The sequence below is a fragment of the Pezoporus wallicus genome, unplaced genomic scaffold (genome assembly GCF_028554395.1).
Source record: "Pezoporus wallicus isolate ANWC-B61680 ecotype Strahan unplaced genomic scaffold, APGP_CSIRO_Pwel_v1 contig_6923, whole genome shotgun sequence".
Taxonomy (NCBI): domain Eukaryota; kingdom Metazoa; phylum Chordata; class Aves; order Psittaciformes; family Psittacidae; genus Pezoporus; species Pezoporus wallicus.
The window spans coordinates 1,227,188-1,252,082 of NW_026637289.1; the positions used below are offsets into that span (position 1 = coordinate 1,227,188).

Sequence of the window (24,895 nt, forward strand, 5' to 3'; positions counted from 1 at the left end):
CAGGACTTGAGCCCTTCCAATGCCTTCACAGCCTGGGAAGAGAGGGGAGTTGACTCTTGTGTGGCTTTGAGAGCCTGTAGTCACTGTAACTGTCAGCCATTTCCTCTCCCCAGGTGAGTTTCAGCTTGAATTGTCACCCAGGCCGTTCCCCCCCAGCCCTTTCCTTGTAGTCTGCCACCCCTGCTCTTTCAGTGTGGCCAAACCCTTCCACCACCCTGTCCCCTGCCCCTTGAGAAGGTCAAGTTGCTGTGTTCCAGCATGTTCTAACCACCGTCTCTCTTAGTGCCATCCTTTCTACCCAGTAGCCCTGCTTCAATTTATTGCTCACAAGTAAGATTCTTTCTGTCCTGGGCATACATTAGCCTGTACCTACCAACACAGCCCAGCTACCTGATCCCCAACTTGCTGTTTGCCCATTGGTCTCCAGAGTTGTTGATAGCTACCTCTTACACCACGCTTCTGGAAGAGAGGCAGGTTGCTGCATTGGGTTTTATTTTGCTATGAGAATAGGGTGAGCTGAACTGTCTTAACATGTTCAGAACTCCCTCTGTACTGCTGACTTGAGGAATCATTTGTATTAAATAGAATTTTTCAGTGTCAACCTGTGGCTTCTGTAGTTGCCCACAGTGTTGGCTGCTCTTCTGTTTGTTTACCAGTGAGACGTGAACTGGTCAATTTTCTCATGTAAAGCTGGGATGCAAAAAGGTGGGTGAATCACTTTCTCAGGATTTTCCTGGTACAATTTTTCGATACTGGTAACCAGTTTAAAGGTTAGGGACAGCTTCCCAGAGATTAATGCTAAGGATCTGCAGTAAGAAAACGTGATTCTCCTTTGGGCCAGTTTTATAAAGGAGAAGGGAAAAGTGCATATGGAGGGAGAGATCTTGTTACATCTGAATTAGCAGAGCACAGTCTAGGCCGGTTTTGTTTTTTTTTAATTGTATGCAGTCTCTTTGGGATGGTAGGAGGTGGTGAGGAAACCTTTATATAGCTAAGGCATCTCCTGGCATAGGGGATTGTTGTTCCCATGCATAGGGGTGTATAGAGGAGCACAGAAATGAAGCTCACGGACATCGTCAGGCAGGCATGGAAAATAGAAGCACTGCAGTTGTTTCTGAAAATGTGGTTAACAACACCAGTGAGGTGTAGTAAATCTGGAAGAAATTGTGGTTTAGTTTTAGGTGAAATAACTCTTACCACTGAGTCTGTGCTTTCTGCCCGAGTACATTTTCAGTACTTGAAAAATGCAGCAACCTGTGTGGGTTGTACATTATGCCTTCCTGTGCTTCTGCACTTCCACCTGTGTTTATGGGACAATCTGCATTGAAATCAGCTGATTTTTAGATCTGTGAGAACTGTGTTCCAGTATATTCAATGTGCTTTTTAAAATGAGTGAATTGCAGCCATATTCTGTTCTGTTCTCACTGTAAAATCATAGGAGAGATGCCAGACAGGAGACAGCTCAGCCACATCCATCACACGGGATTCAGTGTATTTGTATCCCTTGTGGAAGAAATGAGACAACCGGACTTGGTGACATTCATGAATTTGCTGCTGGCTCTCTTTTCTCCCTCCCTTTTCCCCTCTTTCCCCTTCTTTTTTTGGTTTTTCTTTTGTATTTTTTTTTCTTCTTTTAACTTTGGGGGGGGCGGGCAGGGGGGAGGTCTAAGACTCTGACACCTTTCTTCAGGTGATAGAATGCAAGCAAGAATGGCTTGTTTTGACCTCTTCCATGGAGGTTTGGGAGGCTTGAAAAATACTTAATGGACTCCAAGAAAGTACACAGCTCACATTATTTTCCATATGTATATATTATGAATTTTCCAGTGTACAGCACATCATCAAGGGAATAGGTACACCATTCCCATAGTCATGTTTGTTTTCTCCCCCATCAGGATGTTTTTTCTCAGGCCCTTGTCACATGAAAGAAGAATAAACAGGGGGGAAAAAAAGTGCCTCCTCCCAATAAAAATAGAAAAAGGATAATCTGCCTTAAATGCATAAAAGGACATGTTCGTTTGTTCCTAAATTTTGTAGAGTCTTCAGGTCTCTGCAACAGTGCCTTACAGCAGGTGAGCATTGGGAACAGAAAATAAGTCGCTTTCAGTTGCATGAAGTGACTGCACTTGCCTGAGGGTGAGATAGCTCAGTGGTGAGTGAAGGAAGGGAAGGGCCAGGCCACCATCCCAGGGGGCATCTGTGGTCACTCCCAAAGGCACTGTGGTCAGTAGTGAGGGAGCACTTATGAGGAGGGAGCTTGGAGGTTTTCAACCATTGGAACGCCGTCAAGAGAAGGAGATGCTTCTCAAATGGCTGGACTTCAGAGGGTGTTATAAACTGCTTGGGATTAACAGCGTGGTTTCAGATCACTGAGGCAGTGTAATTGGTAAGTTGTCAAGATGCTGCACAGGACAGCGTTGCCTGCCATGTCTTCTTTTGAGGTGTGCTGCTGGGTTTTTTAACTCTGCATAGAACTGATTCAGGGAACAGAAACAATAGCTGAAAACCTGACATTACCAAGAAGAGGCAGATGTTTTTCTTTCTGAGTCAGTATGAGACTGAGGTGGGGGAAGAGGAACCTTTCCTCTCAGTTATCTGAACTGAGTCCTCAAACTCTATCTTGTGCCTAGCATGACTGATGAGAAAATACTTAAACTAAGAAATGGGAGAAGAGGCTGGCTGGATTTTCATGCCTAAGGTATTAAAAGCACAGAAGGAGGAAAATTATGTAAATGAGAATTGCACATGCAGTAATACAAGTAAGCTATGCAAAGGAGCAGTGGAAGGGTAAAAACTAGTAGTAGAAGATCAGTTGTGTAGGTGATACACTAACAAAAAATATACTTACTATAGCAAGAGAAGAGGGTGAGGTCATGGAGAAGAAGCGTAAAAGATGTTTATTATCCAGGCTCTTTCTGGTAGTATACAAAACCAGAACACCTGGTGCTGAATGCGTAATCAGATATGGAGACAATGGAAACATTGTCAAATAGCATTCGTGGCCTGAACAAAAATACTGAAAATTTTGCAGAAAGTTAGTAAGGTGTTGTGAATGAAGTGGCACCATGTAAAGAAACGAACAGTAGCCTGGACACAGTAGAATCTGGTCAAAATCACTTCGGGAAGGAATTACGAAAGACGTATTATACAGCTCCAACTTCCAACCCAAACCATTTTATGATTCTGTAAGTTATATGCATACACTGTAATAACAATATTATAAGAGAGGAATACTAGTAGGAATAGTAGCATTATAGGTGGGCTATATAGAATCATAGAATACTTAGGGTTGGAAAGGACCTTAAGATCATCTAGTTCCCGCCCACTAAACCATGTCATCCAAGGCTCTGTCCAGCCTGGCCTTGAACACTGCCAGGGATGAAGCATTCACAACCTCCCTGGGCAACCCATTCCAGTGCCTCACCACCCTAACAGTGAAGAATTTCTTCCTTATATCCAATCCAAACATCCCCTGTTCAAGTTTTAACCCAAAAAAGGTTAAAATTGAATCTCAGGTAAAGGAAAACTGTGGGAAATTACCCAATTCTTCAAGCAGAAAACCTTGTCCTGTGAGGGATATTGGTAGAGAAAAGGTAATGCAAAAGGAAGAAGTAGATTATCAAAGGAAGTCACTTCTTGGAAGTTGTGGTGGAACAAAGCCCGAAAGTATTAAGCTGAGTTAGAATTAAAGTTCTTAAGAGTTAAAGCACTTCAAAATTTCTTCAGACATATAAATAAATTGAGAAAGAAGAAATCCTTGAATTAGTGTCTGTTGTTCAAAAGCTGAATAAATACTTTTGCACACTTCTCACTGAGAAGAGTAACAGTGTGAAGAGAGTAACAGGATGGTGAACGGAAACAAGATTCTGAACATGGCTATGGTCGAGGTGGAAATTCAAGCCACAAACTCCAAGTAAATAAAGATGTGAAATTGCGGTGTACCAGCTGCATTGCAGTTACTGCCTATGTACCAGTTCTTTCCGTACTGTCAGTTACTACCTCACCCTATCTAATAAACATTGTGTACATGTGGCATACATGGCTTTTCATTGCCTAAGAGCTGAAGTGCAAATCTTTGAGAAATAATTTGGTTTATGGCTCTATTTTAAAGTCAAGTTTATTTGTATTATGTTGAACTTAAAAAAAAAAATACTATAGACTACTTTTTTTTTTTTTTTTTTAGAAAAGTATTAAACACATTCTCATCTCAAAAATTGCCATTTCCACTGTGTGTGCCCTGGAGCTCCTTGAACCGTTCAGTGAACAGAATTAGCTCACTAGAAAAACAAAAATCTATCCCTGTTTCCTCTTCCTGTTATCCCCCTTCTACCCCCTCCCTTCCCCCTTGCTTTTAAACCAAGTTTGTTTCCTGTCAGATTAGTGAGTTAAATTGGCTTATGGGGAGGACCAAGAAGTGCCAGATTTGGTGCAAGATAAGCCTCTAGGAGCAGGAAAAAGCCCTTGAGGTCAGCAGGAGTCAATGGCAAGTTGTCTTGTGAGTGCTTGGTCTTCGAATTCTCTGCTAATGCAGAAGAGCTGCATTGCTTTGGAGGGGCTGTTCACTGTAGTGGACTTTTTGTGTGTTTTAGCAGTCTGCCACCAAAAGTATATAATCTTACCAAACCTCCTAAAACGAACTTTTGGCGGGCAGCGAAAGTACTTGCATCAGGCCTTGTATCATGCAACTGATATTATTTTGTAACTCTTCCTCTACCATTTGCACTGTACAAAAGTTAAATTCTGGTTTGACATAATGCAGGTAAGAGCAGTAGTATAGACCCTGTGTAAATTGTTCTACCTCTGTATCTTACTCTGTACCTTACTTCCAGGTTGCTGGCTCTTGACAGAACTGTATTAAGATTGTTTTGGAGAGAATTTCTTACACTCCAGTGCAGTTGGCCTTCAAGGATATGCCTTCCTTCATGTCTGGATTTAATTGTAGATAATTCTGGAGGGAAAACTCTTTTCTTACTTTGGGAAACCCGGCATAGTGGTGGCATCTGGTCATTGTACTGAACAATCAGTCAATCACTAGATATAAAAAGGGGCAGAAACGAGAGATACAGATAATAAATTATCTAAGTAGAATGCCTATGAATTACTTTTCTCCCCCCTCTGAAGAATTTAAAGTCTGTAACAGCAGTTGGTCACAGCCCTGACTGGAAATGGCAAAGTTGTTATGAGGAGGTACTTACAGGGACCCTGTTACCCCTTTCCTTCCCCACTTGTTAATAAAAATAATGCACATGTACTGGAGGCAATTGGGCCTCAGTAATAAGCCTTAATTCCAAACTTCCTTTCTTTCCTGGAGCCTGGTGAGAATTGTAAGCACTCCCTGACACTGCCCAGGAAATAGTACATTTACCATCTTGCTAATACAGTTTATGTTTTGCTACAGTTATGTTTTGATATTTTTTTCATAGTAGGAAATGCTTTCCAAGAACTTGTCATCTTGGATTTTTTCGCTCTTTTTTGTTGTTGTTGCTAATACTCTTACAAAATTGCCAGCATTTTGGACCAGGCCTTTGCTCGTGACTGAGATGTGTGAGACTATAGGCACTATATAGCAAGAAATAATAGGATACCTATTAAAAAAAAAAAAAAGTTAGAAATGCTTCTGTCAAGTTAAAAGGGAAAAAGAAAAAAGCTCTGAAATCACTGTATTGACTGCTGGTAAAAATAACAGCAAAGTCTCTGACAGCTGAAAGAGAGAGAAAGGAAGAAAAGCATGTTGCTTTTAAGTTTTTCCCTTTGTTCGTTGGCGGTGTGCCCATACACCCCATTCAGGGCTCTAGAAATGGTTCACTGACTTGAAACTCTGGCTGCTTTTAACTGTATGGGTTTTATTTGTTTAAGTAATGCGAGGAAAGCACTGAGCTAGGTCTCTCAACATTAAATTATCAACTTTAGAGACATTTTTTGTCCAACTCTTTAGACAAGTTGAGGAATTCAGGTTTTAGATACGTTTTGCTGGTTTCCAAATGCCATTTTTTCACAATGGCTTTGAATTGTTATTGCACCCTCAGAGAATCTCACTGAGTTGGCTGACAGCACAGGGGTATACATTTACACAGTCAGATGGCACCGAATCCATCTATAACATTAAAAGGCTGTTGAGGTGTACTCAAGGAGAGTACTGTGCAAAGTCATTTGGAATGTTTTTTTCAACGTTTTCTGTTGTTAAAGGAGCTTAAAAAAACCTAAATAAGCAAAAAAAATGTGTACTTGCATAACAATTTATGAAAGCGTAATTGTTCCATTACTTTGGCTTTTAAATATTTTTTAAATTCCTCTTGTAAATACAGTGCTTAGTTTGGAAATAAGTTCTGGGGCTAAAAGTGAAGTGAGAAAAATAAAAACATTTAAAAAAACTAATAATGCCCTGGTTTAGGTTGTGTTTAAATAAGTACTTATTTCTTTTTCAGTAAAGTAGATGTTATGTGCATATCAGATGTCAACCTTTCGGCATTTGTTTTATAACAGTGAAACTTGGAAAGAAAAACACCTAAGTCTTGCTGAGATTTAACTATATCTTCATTAAGTTATAGTTAAAAAGACAAAAGCATCCACGCCGTGTTCAGTATTGCTAAGAAATAAGGACTTACGTTTATCAACTTGAGGTTCACCTTATGATCACCACCCGTCAATGTTGTCATGATTGTCTAGCTTTGGAACATATAACTCTATGTTTTAGTTTGGGACAAAACACATGTTCTTTGGTTCTTTCCTTTTAACAAGATTTTCCCTGGTGGCTGCTGAAGTGTGTATGGAGCTAGAGATGGATTCATGCCACAGTCAAAATCAGTTGTTTCAGTTGATGAGTGGTGGTGTCTTTTTTAGGGATATTCTGAACTTGTATGTTTCTTTGTTGTGACAAAGATCCTCTTATTGCTATACAGACATGGAGGGCTTGCTTGAAATAATACTGCCTTCCTGGTTAGGTTTCATTGGTTTATGTAGAATTGCTGTCTCCAGTTGTATCTGTGAGAAAAGTTGCATGTTTCCTTTCCATACATTATATTTTCATTTAAAAAAACAGCCAAGCTTCTGATTCAGGGGACAGATCTTACATTTTTCTACTTTAATGTGTGTTGCTCCTCGCACTGTATTGTCGCCCCCCCTTTTCCTCTTTCCGTTTTAAATAGTACTCAGCCTCTTATCTAGAAAGTCAGCTATTTGTCTCATGCTTCACACGGTTACAACATTTTGTGATAGAACCACATGTACTAGAGCTGTACAACTGGATAAGCAAAACCAGCCTTCATCCTAACTAGTGGAGCTGTGTTCTTGCTTACTTTTGGCTGCTGGAAAAATCACAAACAACTGAGTCCCTCAGCCGGACTGCCATTGATAGTATCTTGTTGGAATTAGGAATGGTTGCTGCTGGGTAGGCTGTGAGGACTCGACTGGTCTGGTACTTGGGTTTTCTGGAAGCAAAGGTGCTTATACTTTCACATGGTTTCATTAAAATAAATATTCCTAATAATTTTATATTTTTTAACTTAGTCTATTAGTTCTGTGGGCAGTGGACTCCACAGTGGCATCTCTCTTTAGAAAGACAAGGAGAAGTTAAATGATACAAGTCCCCTAACTGTTGCAGAACCAGGAACTAGAATTCTGTTTTCCAGTCTTGCCAGGTGTGATGCAGCTCCAGATTAAGCTAGCTGAATAACAGAAAAGTCAAGGTTGGAAGGGACCTACCTCTTGAGATCATCTGATCCAACCTTTTGCTGAAAGCAGGGCCTTGGATTAGGTGATTATCTGCCTTTAAGGTGAGCCTTAGCTATTTCCAGAAAAGGGAACTGTACTTTTCTGAACTTCTTTGTTTAATTTTTCTCATGGTGAGCTACTTCTCATGTCTAGATGGAGCAGTTCAGGCCTGTTGCCTTCTGTCCTGTTCTACATATATCCTTGAGAAGAGACCAGCTCCCTCCTTTGTGTCTGAGCCATGAACTCTTGAGATGTCAGTTCTTGAGCTCTGCTGAAATAGTGGCTTGGTGCTGCAGACCTCCCATACCCATAACATGATTACAGGGATCCCATCTTGGGGATTGCCCTCTGGTTTGAACACATTATTTCGTTGCACTTGTCGGATAGTAGATGTGACTTACAGAGTCGAATGTCACTCAGCTCTTTTTGACATGTGAATGACTGGGATGACACCTTCTTGACTCCGTGGTTCAACCGATGAATGCTGGAGAACAGAATAAGAATCAGTCAGGAAACATTTTTCTCTTTGCTATGAAGAGTTCATGAGCAAAGGAAGAAAACATGTTTATAAGTTCCCTCAATAAACTGCAAGTGTTTGGAAATTGATGGATTTTGTAGTCTTCTCTGTGAGTCCAACTGATCTCATTCATGTAGTGTGTAACTTCTAAAATAAACATCTAGTGCAACCAGTGTCTTATCATTTTATGCACGCTCCCCCCAAGTTGTCTCACTTACTTTGATTAATTTTATTTAAGAGTTTGATTAATCGTAATTGTCCTGGGATCTAGACCCACTATTTAAACCCAGGTAACTTATTAGGAATTGAGATGAAAAGTTTCATTGCATCAAAATCAGTGGTGAGCTCCTGTTGACTTCAGCTTGTCCAAGATTGCTATAGTGTAATATCAAAAGATTTTTCAGTATTTATTTTACTTGCACTGATGATAATAATTTCCTTTTCTGTGAATGAAAATAAAAATCTATACCTAAGTCATGCTAATTAGATAAGATTTTTGGGATAGTGAACAGAAATGTAGCAGCTCATTAAGGATATTTGAATTGCCTATTTCAGTAGACTTTGTTCAGAGTGCCTTCCTCCTGCTGTATTTTTGATCCATTTTCCAAGCAGCAGAGTCACGTCCCAGAAATATGAACTATAATGATTTTGATCATAAACAGATTAGCCCTGAAGTGAATATTTGTTCTCTTCCTGTTTTGTTGAAAATCCTTTACAGTTCCTGATGCCAGTTAGACAGCGGGTTTAAGAGTACAGCGTTTTCTCTGCTTCTTACATTCATCATGGAAAAGGAAAATGTTATTTCAGTTTTGCTGGTACTGAAATTAGGTTTTTGTTACTTGTTTAGCCTTAAATAGTGTGTTCAGTGCATCCAGGATTCTAATTTGCAGTTTCATCTGCTACAGCTCGCACGGAGAAAACTTATTCAACCTGTGTGTATTCTATAATAGGATAATTTTTCCTGTTGATTATAAATGTAAATATTGTTTTTAAGGCATTGGTAACCAAGAGTATTTTTCCTATTACAGAGCAAGCTTTACATGGAAGGATTTAGAAGCCTAAAAGAAGGAGAACCAGTGGAATTTACTTTTAAGAAATCTTCCAAAGGCCTTGAATCAATACGGGTAACAGGCCCTGGTGGGAGCCCCTGTTTAGGAAGTGAAAGACGACCCAAAGGGAAGACAGTACAAAAAAGAAAACCAAAGGGAGATAGGTAATTACCTTACTTTGCTATTCCCCTCCCCCTTTTTTATTTCTTTGCAATTTTTTTCTTGAAACTATGTTTTCAGCATTTATTCATTTGTGAAAGGAAAGCCTTCTATGTAAATTTGGCTTTTACATCTAGCCTCGTCATTTGATTAAACTTATTAAGCTGTATCATAAATCACCCACTTGATTGGTTTCACTTGAGAAGGTTTTTAATGAATTAGAGGGAGGCTGCAAAGGAGCGTAATACTATTTTGAAAATATTACTGTTAGACTGAGAAGAGAGGTCAGTCTGAATACAGGTTAAACATCATGCTTAGGTGAGAATTGTGCATGCTAAGGAGACTATTGTGTGCAGTGGGGTTTTAAACTGTCCATCAGTAATTTTAAACAGAAGAAAGTGTTGGTGGTGCAGTTACGGTTGAGATATGCATAATTTGATTAATTACATTTTTACCTAGAGAACAGAGTATCAGGTATTTCCAAAGGTTTTAGTGCTTAGTGGCCTGTAGAACTGTTGTAATAATGTTTTACAAATCTTAGGTTAGTCTTGAGAAGTGCACTTCTTTATATACAAGTGCAGCAGTCCAACTTGCTCTGTTTCACTTCACTTCTGTCTCTGAGGGCTTGAAGAAGTCCTGTAATCCTCTTTACTACAAAGCCACCTGCACATAGTTTCCCAAGGGCAGCCTTCCTACCCAAAGCTCTTGTATTTAGGTGAATCTCCTTTTTTAACTCCTCATATTTATTGCTTAGGCCGGTAGCTGTAATGACTGAGTTCAAGGGGATGTTGTGAAGGATCCTAGCAAGAACATCTAGTCAGGTTTTGCCTGCAGTATTTCATGTATGGAACGACTGAAAAGTGGCTCTTCCCTGTTGCAAGTTCTGAAGTAGGGTAGCTTGGGAAAGAGGGGGAGTCTCCTGGAAAAGCAGTGTAGCCCAGCTTCGTGAAACGGAGGATCAGAAACCTTTGCTGACTACAGATGAGCTCCACTTGTCCCTACCTCTGCTAAAAGGCTGCTTCTCCTTCTCCCCTCCTTTTTGCTCTTTTTCCTCTTTTTAAATTAAGGACTGAAGACAACATGATAGTTGTCCCTCTTTCACCTTCTTTGTAAAAGCTAAAGGCCATGAACAAAATTTATTGCTGCTGTAACAGATCAGAGTCCATAACCACAACAGCGAGAGACTTTGTAAGCCAGACAAAGCTTTCTTTTTGATTGCTCACCATATCTGGCTTTTCGGAGTTGTGTTGCATGCAATGGTTGTGAATTTTTTTATTCTTTTGTTTTTTTTGGTTTTTTTTTGTTTTTTTTGTGCTAGGCTTCCAATATACCTCTTATTTAAACCATTTTGTTTTCCATGCACTGTAATTAATAATCTGTTTAGGGTATTAGCATTACCATTGTTATTGATGTTTTATACTATGGCAGCAAAAAAAGGCCACAGTCATACAGCTGTGATAGTATTGTCCTGTTTGTTGTACATGTATATGAAGAAAGACAGTCCTTGCATCAAAACCCTTCCAATTTAAACCGACAGGTTTTAAGTAGACAAGAAAAAGTACATATTGAAGGAGACAGGTTTGAACAAATGTAGATATTTAGAGTGCACAGCGTGTAGTCAATGCAGAGGAAGCAGTACTATCAGAGTGCGATTCATCTCACGCTAGGGAAGCATCTAAAATATTGGGGATGAATCTTGCCTTGTGGCTGTTTCTTTTCAGGGGCTACAAAGAGAGCCTAGCTCCAATGCTGTAGATACTTCCCTTACAATTCTCTAAAGTTAGATGAGATGAATCCTAATTTCAGTGATGTTTTTTCATAGCTAAAGCATATAAAAAATTGAACAGATATACTCTGAAAAACAGTGCAGAGGGGTAATCTGTGAGATGCTGTACTCTTGGCTTTAAAAGAAGAAAAGTTAAAAATTAATTTGACTTGATTTGAATATGAAAATGTGGGCAAAACCATCTACCCACTTCTGTCTCAAAATTCTTATGCTTAGGTTATAAAACACACAGAAGTCTGAAATTTGAAATGCTTGAAGTAGCCTGACATTATTACTCATTGAGGAACAGTGTCATTGCTTAAAGGAAAATTAGTTTGGATTGAATGCCTAGCCAATAAAAACTTCGTCTCCAACATGCATAGTGGAAAATTTTTTGAAGATGCTGTTACCCTGTGAGAACTGCCTCCATTTATGAAAGCTAATTCCAGCTTCTTGTGTTCATCTCTTTTCTATGTTACCAGTGTAATAGTGCAAGGGCCCAGACTCGGTATATCTTTCTGTATAGATACCATGACTTCAATAATGGTGTATTAGGACAGATGAGAAGATTGAGAGAAAGGCTTGCAGATAGCAAATATGGGAAAAAGAGAAGGAAAAGCAGCAATATGTGCTGAGGGGGAGGAAAAAAGTCATGACGCTGAGGTTACCAGTATTGTTGCTTGTTCATAGATTTTGCGGAGCTTCCACAATGGACTCCATAGTTGCTGTAATTTGCAGAGTGTTGTTGCTGTGGGCACCTTGCTGTGATATTCCCCTTCAGCGTTAACTGTGGGCTGCATTAATTTGATAACATAGGTGGGAAGGCTTTGTGATTGCTGTTGGTGATACTGGCCAGTTTGGCATCTTTCTCAGCCAGTGTGCTAGCACATGCCAGTCCACAGAAGGAGAAGATGTTTGCAGTCCATGTGAAATGAAGCTGTGGCTATAAGTAGCCTGCAGGCTTTAGGTTCCCATGTCTTAGTTTAAGCTATTGTAATATCCATCTATCTTAAGTGTACTTTTTCGAAGTGTCTAGAGTGATGTGGGCTAGAGGTGAGGATTCTAACCAAGATTCAGCTGGGATTTGCATCTGACAAGTGCTGAGTTCAGAAATGGTGTTTCTTGTCAGAGATGTACAGTGGAGAGGCTGGTTCTACCTAAATAAGCAAGGGGATGAATTTCCAATGCGTTACACTGGGGCACGTTGCAGCTGCCTTCATAGCAGCTCTTAACACATGCCCAACACAGTGTGTTTTGCTCAAGTTTAGTGGTGAGCTGACGCAAAAGCACATTGTGCTGCTTTCTAGGAATGAACACAGGGAGCTGATGCAGAAAAGTACCCCAAATTCACACTTTAATCAACTGCCCAGTAACTTGTAGACAGGCCTGTAAAATCATGATTTAGAATCAGAACCTACCCCACCATCTCAGAGTAAATTTCGGAGGCAGAAAAAGAGACAAAGGAAAATAATTTTTGCGCCTTTTGAGGTTTTTTTGCTTGTTTGTTCGCTTGATTGTTCAAAATGCTCTCCAATGTTTGTATGTGATCTAAAATGAAACTGTGCCAAAGGCCATTATATCAAGTGTAATTTTTTATTTAATATTAATAAATTTATATAGCTGGGAAAAATATTCTTTAATGCCGTGTATATTTAAATAAATTTAAATAAAGGTCTTTGGCACAATATTAACAAAGAAGATGCATGATACAGGACTAGAAGTTAAGAGTTATCTTTGGGACCTAGGGATGTTATCCAGTATCTTTAAATATTCTGAGTAGGAACTCAAAGTTGGATACTTTTTCAGCAGAGTGTCTGTAGTGTTGTATCTGTTTAGCGTGGCACCTCCTTCATGTGGAACATTTCAGGCAGGATGGGGATAATGAAAACATTCTTTTTTTTTGTTTTGAAGTATTTACACCAAAATGGGAGCGGTAAAATAAGGCAAGAAGGAGGACACAAGAATTAAGGGTCTAGCTCCATCTCCCATTTCTAATTTATGACATTTCAGTCCTATGCTACCATCCACTAACATCACACTTGTGGCAGGGCAGCTTTCTAGCATGGGTGACCTGTATCAATAATTGGTGTGGATTTCAGCATGTAATAAAGTAGCAGTATGTTGTGAAATTTTGGGTTTGACATGAAAACATTTCACTGACTTGGTTTATAGCACAGCCCTGCAAATAAACTGTGAGGGATGGAGTTGGGAGCTGCTGGAAATGACAGAGTTTAACAAAGTGTTGTCACTGGATAGACGGTAATGCTGAATTATGTTCTGGGAATATGGCTAGTGAAATAGCTGTGTATTTCTAGCTCAGTTGGCTAAGAACTCATGAGCACTGAAGCATCAATGTGACACTTCAAAAAACCTTTTGCCAATGTAGACATCTGTAATGGAGTGACGAACAGAAAAGTGGCTTTGTAAGGTATACTACATGGTGCACGTTGTTAAGGTGCAGTAAATGGCGTTTGCCAGTAAGTCTTGGACATGACTAGAAGTATAATTTTCACATGAAGAAAATTACATTTCTAAACCACTGATTGGGTGGAATTACAGCCACATAGGGAAGGGAGACTGCAATTAAATAATATAATACTTCCCTGATGAACTGTCACTTAAAATTAGTTTGTGTCTGAGTCAGACAAAAAATTGATTTAATATTCGAAGACATTCTGTGGATTATCTGAAGTCAGGCTATAATAAGAAATTCTTAAAAGTCTTCAAAAGCTCGTGATCTGCACAAACAGCCACTAACCTGTTGTGATGCAGGCAGAGATGACAGCTTGGTGGAGTGCTGTGGAGGTCACTTGAAGGGAAGTTAACATGACTAGGAGACTTAGTTTAGGACAGCAAAATTATGTGATATAAAATCACTTCAAACTTGAGACTGTATCAGTTCCATCTCTACTGACTGACTTGGGAGAAGCTCATAAAAACTATGCTTAACAGATGGATGGGGCTGAGGTGGATGGGGAAAACCCATCAGGGTTCCTTTGCCCAAGAGCTGGGATCCAAGGCTGACATTGACAGTCACAGCACACAGCTACAGTGCAAGGGGCACATCCATTCCTGCCCTCAGACAGCCCCAGGGACCCACTTTGGGCAGATCCTGTACAGCACCTTGGTGATACGGGGAGCAAGCAAAGCAAGAGTGCTCAGCCGACTAGAGAAATGGATGAAAAATCCAGGGATTTGTAGCCTTTGGCATAAAATGGAGTCAGCATGTCACTGTCAAAAGGGCTGAATTTCCCTGGTCTTTTCCAAGGTAGATTGCATTCACAGTTTCGCCGGTTTGTAAAGAGGAACCTGGCAGAGACATAATGCAGAGGTTGCGTGGTTTGTGCACAGATTTCTTAAAAATACAGCCTTGCGAAAGGACCTTTCTCAAGGGTGGCATTTAAAAATTAAAACGTTAGCGCCTCTTCCTCATCCCTGACTCTCTTTCACTTGGTTTTACATGTTAAGAATTTCTTTCTTTCCACTTTTCATTCTTGCTTTTCCCATTTTACAAGTGTAGGATATATTCTTGGGATTTGTTGTTGGTTTTTTTTAACCTGTGATTCTGTTGGGTTTTTATTTGCTCTTTCTAGTCATGTTTGTGACCACTCTTAGGCCTACAGACTGCAAAGACCACCATAGTTTTGTTCTCTTACGTGAAAACTGCTATATGAAATAAGGCCCCTCTGGGCTACTATGCCCCATCCCTGGCAATGTTCAAGGCCAGGCTGGACGGGGCTTTGAGCAACCTGGTCTAGTGGAAGGTGTCCCTATCTGTGGCAGGGGGATTGAAATTAGGTTATTTTTAAAGCCCCATCCAGTTCTAGCCATTCTAGGATTCTATGGGTCTACTATCCTCTTTGCAGCCAGAACATTTACTGAAGGAGGCACTGGAAGAAATAGGGAGCTATAGCTCTCCATCTCTGGCAATTAGTGGTTTAGGCATTTTTTCATATCAATACTTAATCTGCAAAAGATAGTTTGATGATGTGTTAAATATCCAAGTTGCTGGAGGCAACCTCTTCTTGGATCCTCAAGCAAAATTTGAGTTTGTGCAGCGTTTTAAATAGTTAATAATTTGTATACTCAAAAATAGGTTAGAAAGAGAGATAAATACTGGTGTGAGATGTGCTCTCTTACATGATCTTACTATTGGTATTTACTGACTGTGCCATAAATAAGCCACTAAACTAGTATGAACTGCTCAAAGAAACAAAAAAACACCCCAACCAAGCAAACAGAATAACAGAAAACAGGCAAAATCCAAAAAGCCTGAGAGCTTTGCACTACTCCAGTACTTTAAGAAGGTTATATCTTGCTGGGCTGCAGTCATTAGGGACAAAGTTTTCCATACTTGTGCTTTTTTTCAGGATGACAACTTTTTGGAACTGTTTAGCAACAGTTCAGGGTTTTCCAAGGCTGGGATAAAAACAGAGGGCTTTATAATAGGGTTAAAAAAATAGGTAACTGTTAAAAATAGCTGCCGCTTCATGCTGTGGATTGGGGGCTTGAAAGCTGGCTTGGAGATGGATCTCTAGGGCAGGGGCTTAATCTTTCCTTATCTTTGTGCAGACTCATTTAAGTCTAAGTTAGAAGCCTCTGAAAAATGTTACTGCATGTACTCGTTAGACAACCCTTATTAAAATCTACATTGTCCAACTCTGTTTAAGGGAGTTCAGCAACCACAGCTGTCTTGCATACCAAACACATGGTGTGCTTCCAGGACTCAGTCCATCCAGCCTTATGAGAATAGAATCAGATCTCCAAGACTATTTTCTTCACCAACAGATGAAAGAAGCTTAAGTGGTCTGTATAGTGCCCAATATCTATGGACAGTATGCTATTTGGCATGTTTCCGTCTCCAGCCTAGGGTGTAGCTAAACTTCAGTCTTTTGGAAGTACTAGATGTAGAGCTGTGATGGCATAAATGCTCCAGAGTGAGTGCACATGGCAGAAAAGCCTTGCATCTTAGAAGACAGCAAGCTGTGGCTAGCCTAGCTTCTTCCCCCACATCCAGCAGAGAGCATCGGGAGTTGCCTTCCACAAAAGATAACGGATTTCTCTTCCTGCCTATTTCCCTAGTTCAGTCAGTGGAGAGCCAGGATGCAGAGCTGAAAGATCAGTATTTGAATGTTGGAGCTAGGTGTAGAAATGGTTACAGTTGTGCATAACAATACATGCAGTGTGTAATTTGCAAGGCCAATTGCCCATAGGCAATGCAGGCTACAAAGCTTAATTTGATCGCTTTCTAGCTGTGCTGCTTGTCTGATCAAGTTGAGTTAAGAGTTATCTTGGGGTACTCCAGCACACTGTAGTGTGCTGGGTAGTTACACAAGCAATTCCTCGTTCATGTGAAATGCCATGTTTTGGTTTCATACAACTTAACTATCAAATTCATCACAAGGCAACATGAAAGCAAGGGCTCTTCTCAGATGCCATTTTGCTGGTGAACTTGGATGACCATGCAGTGTTTCAACCTGCTCTTTCAGGTGCGGGCGGGAATTGAGCTTTGTACTCAGGCATACAAATCAACAAAACACACAAAAATGTGCTTCATTTGCATCAGATGTGCCTTCTGATAGAGCTATATGCGTGCTTCAAGTGAAATCAAGTTTCTGTGTGAAAGCAAGAGCTGGGAACCTGGTGACAATGATACCACTAAGTATTGAAGCCTAATTTTCTTCACAGCAAGCTTGTATTAAGAGCAGCATAGAGCCTGAATAAAGTTGATTTTGGTATCCGTTTGTATACATGTACAGTTAAGAAGAGATACACCCCAAATTTTTCATAGTGTTCATCATATGAAATCCAAATCTGATGCTGAAGTAGATACCATTCTGAAAATGTACAAGAAACAGATGAAGTGAGTAGGAATGTATTGGTTTTCTGCAATCTCGTGTAGTGTAAAGCTGTCTCTGTGCAGCAGATGGATTTCTTAAGTACATACACAGTTTTTGGAATGCAGAATATTTTTCAGTAATCAGATGTCTTTTCATGTGTGTTTTCTGAGCACTTCACCCTCTTTCATCAAGGGATGAGCTCTCGCTCATATACCATAAAGTACTGGCATATATTCAGGCCTTTGTGATGGTGTACTGATCCTAATGATCACACTGGAGTCGTACCTGTAGTAATGATTCCCCTTATCTGAAGGAATTTAGAAGCAAGACGGAACTGAGAACTTTGCTCAATTTAACGGAGGTCATGCATGAACTTCAGTAGAGTGTACGTTAAAGTATTTCAGTGTATAATTTACAAAACATTTCTGTTTCTAAAAATCTTCCTAATATAACTGGCGGCATCTTCCTTGATTCAAATTCTCTCTCACTGTTACTACTATGCTAATATACTACTTTAGTAGACAAGCATAAACAAAACAGTGAATACATTTTCAGGGCCCAACTCAGTAAATACTTAAGCCCTGTGCTTTGAAAGTGTAGGGAAGAGGTCATTATTTGGATTTCTTTGATTGTGGAAATTTCTTTTTAAGTTGATGTTGACCCTGTCTGTTGACTACAGACAGTGCTGGTTTTTGCTCACGGGGCATATTATAACTGTCAATGGACAGAGAACAGAACTGCTCACAGGATGAACTGCCTTTAAAAGATGCACACAACCTGTGCTATATTTTACGACAGAAATATTCAGGGTCAATAATTAAACCCTAAATACTTTTTAATTTAGGAAAACAGTTGCATTTTCTTGCTTTTATTGATGCGTTGCACTCAACTCATCTAGCAAACATACTCAAAGCACATAATAAATATGTAATACTAAGGAAAGATTATGATAGTGATTCTAGATGATGGAAGAACTTGCCATATATTTTAGCCTTTTGAAAAAGGTACTAAGAACTTTAAAGTTGGAGAAAATGGAATTATAGCATAGCTGCCAAATCAGGTATTCCCAAAAAGTTGCCTTTGATTTACCACTGTTGATGAATCTGAAGCTCTTCAGAAGGAATAAATATTCTGGAGCCCTTTAACTTCAAATTAGCAAAGATTGTGCAGTAATATAATTCTAAATCGCTCAGCTGCTTCTTTTATTAGCTGTGGCTTCATGTTTCTGTCCTTGACACTTAAAGATCAAACCTACTTAAATATGAATCATTTAAAAACGTTAATTTACTTCAATATCTTACTTTGTCAAAAAGCTCAGGAGTTCATTATATAAGAGGAATGTGTCACTGAGGTAGTCATCTCTGTAGTGGTGGTGCAGGCACGCTGCTGCTATTCCCGCTGTGCACACCCACCATGTCCCGAAGTGCACCTACAGTGTGCTAGAGCACTTCTCAAGCAGGTAGTACAACACAGGCTATGTCCTGAAAGAAACAATGAGTTTAAGGACATTTTTACTTCAAGAAAGGTAAATCTAATCTGGAAAAAAATACCCTTTTTTTAAGCCACCCCTGTACAGTGATGTGGCATCCTCCATCCAGAAGTAGCAGGACTGAGTGGGACTTTGCAGTTGCTTCTGCTGGTTGTGGGAAGTTGTTCAGAGAAGAGACAGTGGAGGTGAAATAGAAATGCTCCTGTGATGTCCATGATCCCTCAGGCAGGGTGACAGGAAGGTATTTCAAGGACAGTTGATCAGGCAGAACATAAGAAAGGAACAGGAACATGAAAACACAAACACAAAGAGGAAAGAGAGGGAAGAGGAGGGCTTGGGGAGCGGAGGACAGACCATTGAAAATGGTGTCAATATGAGAAATACAGTTTTCCTGGTCTCCAAATGATCACCACCTCAAAGCTGGTACTCGGGGCACTTTTCAGGTAGTGCAAAGCAGCCTGAATCCCCTGAGGTACAAACAGGGATTGAATCAAATTTTCCTCCATTTTGAAAGATCTGCAAGTCAAGAGCTAGTGCATGTAAGTATAGGTGGGTTGTAAGCTCTTGTTTTGCAGCCCTGAAAAGACTGAGGTAATTCCAGCTGGGAGGATTGATCTGAAATGGGACTTTTTGCAGTAGTGTGCCTATAGTGTGTTCCTCGTTTAGTGGGTGACAAACATGACACATGGAATTTGTGTTGTAGAACCACCAAATGCTCCCAGCTGTAAGAGCTGCTCGGTTTGAGCTTTGCCCTAAACATGTCAGATGATGTAAAATAGTAAGTGCTCTGCAGGCTCTAATATATCGAATTGGGCACCTAGAATAAGACTCCTCTGGAAAATGATTTGGGCTTTTTCTTGTGCTTAAGAATTCCTGTGCATTTCACTGAGACCAGTTAAACCACACAATTCCGTAGAGCCATTGCAAAATAATTAATATTTGTGATGCCTTAAGAGATCTTAGAGCCCCAAAGTCAGTACTTCTGTATTGTGTTCAAGATTTGGCTGGTTTTAGTGGCGAGTCCAAGCATTGAATTGAGTGGGCTAAAGAAGTAGTACACAATAACTATCTTGTATTTCATGCAGCAGATGAGAAAAGGCCACGTAGAACTTGCGTGTTCTTCACAGGCCGTTACTACAGTGTAAATGGTTTCCTTCTCTTTTGAATTCTGAATTTATAGGTAATGGGTAGAAATTGGCCTGAACGCTCCTCAGCAGCTAGGCTTGGGGATTTGGACTGTTTTTTCTTTGAAAACATATTTGACACTGTAGGACAAGGATGAAGACACTGGTTTCAAGGAAAAAATTGCACATACATATGCAAGAGAGAACAAAGTTGGCTGTCGCCGAACTGGAGGACTAGCTAGCTCAGGATAGCATTATTGATGGAGTAGAGGGAGCTGGGTTTGCTCAGTAACAGACCCATGGAATGGTTAAGGTGGAAGGAGTTGTGAAGGGTCACTGTGAAATATGGGAGTGAGTTAAACAATTTATTTTCTTTGATCTCCATTCATTTATAATCTTATTGGTGCTGAGTGTCCTGGCACTAGAGATTTTACAATGAATAGTTGAAAGTACAAAAATTGATATAAATTGTGCTGGTCTTGTGCTGAATGGCTTTCTTTCGCCTAGAAGTCACTTGGAGTTTTACTCTGTGAGCTGTTGGACAGTTTAAATGCTAAGCATTTAATTTACTTCAGACAGCTCTGAAAACAATAGCAAACTTACAGACTGCTCTTATTTCATTGTCTGCAATTAATGTTGCAGCAGCCTTTGCATCAAAGTTTAACCAGAATGCTTTGATTTCCTCAGCGATAAATGGATATCTTTTGGCCAGTACAAAAAGCTGAAATAGTTCAGTGTTTCCAGTTCAGCTTCAAATGTGCTAGTGTTTAAAATTAGTACCTCTGTGTTTTTGTTGTGCTGAACTAATAATGTAAAACAAAACAATGGGAGGGGTATGTTGGTCTGTGTCTGCTTAATGAAACGAGTTGTTCTATAAAATTATGCAGTGTTACTTTTTCTGTCAATGGGAGAGAATCATCAGTAGTTGGCAATAGGATTAATATTGTATATAGCTCAGATGTGAGCCTGTTTACCTTTTTAAAGGTTTAATTTTACTTACGTTCCTTTTCTCAAGTTAGTTGTTGTAAATCACTTCTTTCTTGTAAGTACATGAAAAATCTTGAATTTCCTGTTGATCAGGCTCAATTTTCCATGTTTTTGATATAATTTTGTAAAACCATAGTTAGCTGCTCACATAATAATTGTTAGGAATATGTGCATACATCTCCTTTTAATTACTACTTAAAATGTGCTGAGTATTTCAGTTTTCTAAGTCAAAGAAGAATCCACAGAGTGTTTTAATTTACTTTTTGTTAAATAGTGTTCAATAGGATTTTATGTTATTAAATGTGGGAGTATCATTACTCACTTCACTTTTAGAACTTTGTCCTCACACACATTGTATAAGGTACAAATTTTACTTAGAACTCAGAGATAATTTTATCAAATGGTTTGTTCGTGTAATCCCTATATTTCTAACTCACTGGAGCCTCATGAAGTTACCTTTCTCCTTTACAATCTATACATTTCATTTATGCATAGAAAAGAAACATCTGGCATTTTTTTAATGAGCTGTATGCTCATTGACCAAAAAGCAGCAAGGAATCTGTTGTATGGCTGATTATGGCAAGAAAATGAGGTAGTAGTCTCAGTACTAATCAGTAAAATTTGTTTAAACTGATGCTGTTTCACTTTCTGAGTTACTCCTCATACTTTTAACCTGACAAGAAAAGAAATGTTTAAAAATGCCTGGTGTGGAAAAAGGCTACTTTCAAATGTAGAGATTAGAAAGAAACATTTAAAACATGTATCTGTGGTTAAAGATGCTGACTCTTAATTCTCTCCTGACTAGAGCTTTCCTTTTTTATCTTTGAAGTTCAGTCATTATTCCATGTCAATGCTATTGGTTCTATTTATTTTTGTATCCTCCAGAAATTAATTCATACTTTTTAGATCCAATCTTTTTAGAATATTTATGAATGTAACATATCAACAAGTTTGTATTTTGTGCAGCCTGTGGAGCTGGATTTTGGAATTTGCTTTTTTAGTGGTTCTTTTGTGGAAGAGAAATCTTTCAGGCATGAATTGATAGTCCAGATCTTTTGAGGTCTGTCTGTGCTAACCTATGACCTCTGTTCTTACGAGGTCAACATCTGAGGGCAGGAGATTAAGGCAGTTAAAAGATTGGAATGGGAACTGGAATGGAAAAATTAGCCAGCACATTTTGGGTAGAAAACATCAAAGTCATCAAACAATTTGCTTATTTTAAACTCAGTTTAAGAGTAACAAGCTAATTGTACTGTGTTTGTTGATGCAAGCAATTTATATTATTTGAGGACATTAACACTAAAGAATTATTTTATTGGAGAAACGTAATGCCTGTTCAGTATAAATGCACAATATATTTTGTATACTAAATGCTTTTGTGCAACATCATTTCAGATAATAATTCAGGATCTGATCATGCAGTCTGTATGTACTCAATGAGCTCTTTTTCTTACAAACAGCAATAGTAAGTGTTGTGGAACCTGAATCTTGCTTGTGGTCTGCTGAAGAGCGCTGCAGAATACAGATGCTGTCAGTACATTGGAAAAGTTATTCCCGTATTAAAATTTCCCGACTGATGCTTAAAAACATTTGTGAGCATCTCTTTTTGTTACAGCTTTTCAAATGTGAATTCCTTTCAGTGCAAACTTGTCACTAAGGAATGTTGTTTCATAGATTATAAATTGATTTGCAAAAACAGCACAGCACTGTCTGTTTGTTCTTGTCTGTCATTGTTTGAAATTCATTAGTATGTGTTTTTAGAAGAATGAGGACTTAATCTTTTATCTGTACAATCAATTTCAGCGATGATAGTATTAGAAAAAGACACCTTTCCACATCTGATAATTAAGCAAGTTCAAGGATTTGTATAAGCAATCACAATTTGTCTTGATTGTTTAAAGTGCAAATAAAGTGGTTTCAGTATCAGATGCAAGAGCCAGACTAGTGTTTCAGCATGGAAACCCACCTACCAGGAAAGAATATTGCGGATATCTCACAGCTCAGGCCCTGACTACCAGTGTATAGATTAGGGTTCTTCTCCTATATGGCTACTAATTAAATTAAAATACTGTAAATAAAATACAGGTAAACTCAAGCAATCAGCCCTCTGTAAGCCTCAGTCTAACCTCCACACATTATTGTTGCTCCTTTGATAGTGAAGGATATGAGATTTAAACCCTTTTGCAAGCTTACCACTTTCCAAACTATTCCTCTAAAGGCTAAAACCTTTCTTCAGCTTTTACCCCTGACTTGCACCTGATGGGAAATTGGGCAAAATGATCACCATCATTTCTTCCTCCTTCGTGGAAGGAAAGAAGGGAAAGCGGGAACAGCTGTTGTGGACTGCAGCAGCCCATGGACCATTCGCACGGATGCAGCCACCTCTTTGTTTCCTTCCTGCCATTTCACTGGGGTGGCTGAAGAAGCTCTGTACCAGCTGCAAGGGCTGCTACAGCCACATGTGCCCCACGGCCATGGTGGTGCTGCCCATGACTGTGTGTGCCCTCCATCCCTGGTGGTACTGCCGCAGCCAGCTGTGTCCCACATCCCTGGGATTACCATAGGCGTAGGGGAAACAGGGTATTTGAAGGGGCACACCAATCCTGAAGGCTGTTGTATCTGGGAGATCTGTTCCCCATTTGTATTCCTCGGATAAAGTAGGGTGGCTTCTGATCAGCCATTTTGTGATTCTTGCTTGTCAGGGACTCTCTGTGGTTAAATAAATCAGTAGGATCAGTGGATGGGGAGCTAATTCTGTTTTATAGAACAGCTTTGGCCATCCACTTGCAAGAACATGTGAATCACTGTGAAGAAACAGAGGACTTGTTAATTAATAAAGGAAAAAAGTTAAGCACCCACAAAAATAGTGTGCCTGACATGATTTAAAATAACTTTATTGTTTGCCTAAGCCCATTCTGTACCTTCTTCTGTCTGTTCAGATAGTAAACTCTTCAAAGCAGAACTGGTTTTCTTCTTACTCATAAAATACTTAAAATCACTGCCGTTTTTAATTACAACAGTAATTGTGATTCTTGGATATTTTACTTATTAGAGAGCAATGATACACACATTTTCTTATCTGGAAGACCTGCTTCCCAGGATTTGTGTTGGATATGTGTATCCTCTTGTTTCATGGTGTGTGTGAATGATTCAAACATCCTGTCCACAAGCCTGCTTTTCCTAACTATCTTTAGCCCATCCTTTATAAAGTAGTCTGTAGATACCTAAGATCTACAGATTGAAAACTGCTCTAGTAGAGAGTAGGATGCTGGAGGTTTTTCATCTCTTAGTTACTGTTACGTTAGTTCTAAATGTACTAAGAATTGCCTTCAAGTTTTGTGTGCAGTAGCGTGCAGGGCAGAGTAGATTGCTTGAGTTTGCAGGAGGGGTTAATTTAAAACTCAAAAGAAGTTATAATAAATTTTTTTAATTACTTAGAAATTATGTTTGACTTTTTATGATGAAACCCTGCTTTGGTTTTGCTTGATCTGTGTGAGGAATAGGTAGAGAATATATCTGTAGTGCCCTCACGTGTTATTTTCACAACAAAAAATTCCTTCAGTGCTAGACGAAACTGGTTAGCATTACTGCAAATAGTATTTTCAGGCTTATGTGCTTGTGAAGATTGACATTTCTGACAGTGCAGCTGCACCAGGTTTCTGACTGCAGCTCCCAGTGCTCTTGGAATCAGTGCCTCCAAATGGGCTTTGTAATTTGCCTCAGCTGAGTCACTTCGTTACCATCAACTGCCATAAAGACATTATTTCTTCTGCTTTGCTTTCTAGGCTTTAGCGTGCACTGACCCCCTCCTTTTCAAAATAACAGCTCATCAGAAAATACCTTTTGTAGTAATGCAGTTGAGTTCAGAAGGTTTCGGGAATCTGGATTATTGGTGGCCTTTTTTGTTGAAGGGACTATTGTTTTTTGTGATCCTCATCTGTTTCTAGCCGCTAATTTGAATGAGAAACCAACAAAGAAGCATGTTGGTTTTCTTTGTAAGTAGAGGTTATAGTTGTTCCCAACTGCCAGGTGACTGTGAATGTCTATGAGATACTTCAGGTGATTAGCTATCCATAAAATCTTTGGAAATATACCATAATATATCTAATCCATTATATCTTATTTTTCTTAATGACCCACATTTCTTGCTTAATTCTTGCCTAAAATATGAATGAGTCAAATTTGAAAGCTTTTGAATTTGGCAGAATAATAATAGTCTTTACCCTAGTGTAATGTTAAGATAAATTTTACAGGA

General features: G+C 39.3%; 1 protein-coding gene across 9 annotated transcripts in view; it reads left to right on the forward strand.

The window, feature by feature from the left end:
- Positions 1-24,895, forward strand: part of LIN28B (lin-28 homolog B) — a 100,241-nt gene that overhangs the window by 47,781 nt on the left and 27,565 nt on the right. For all 9 annotated transcript variants that reach the window (XM_057404678.1, XM_057404679.1, XM_057404673.1 and 6 more), the window contains one exon: positions 9,256-9,440. In XM_057404678.1, coding sequence (XP_057260661.1) covers positions 9,256-9,440 — 185 coding nt within the window. The remainder of the gene's footprint in view (positions 1-9,255; positions 9,441-24,895) is intronic.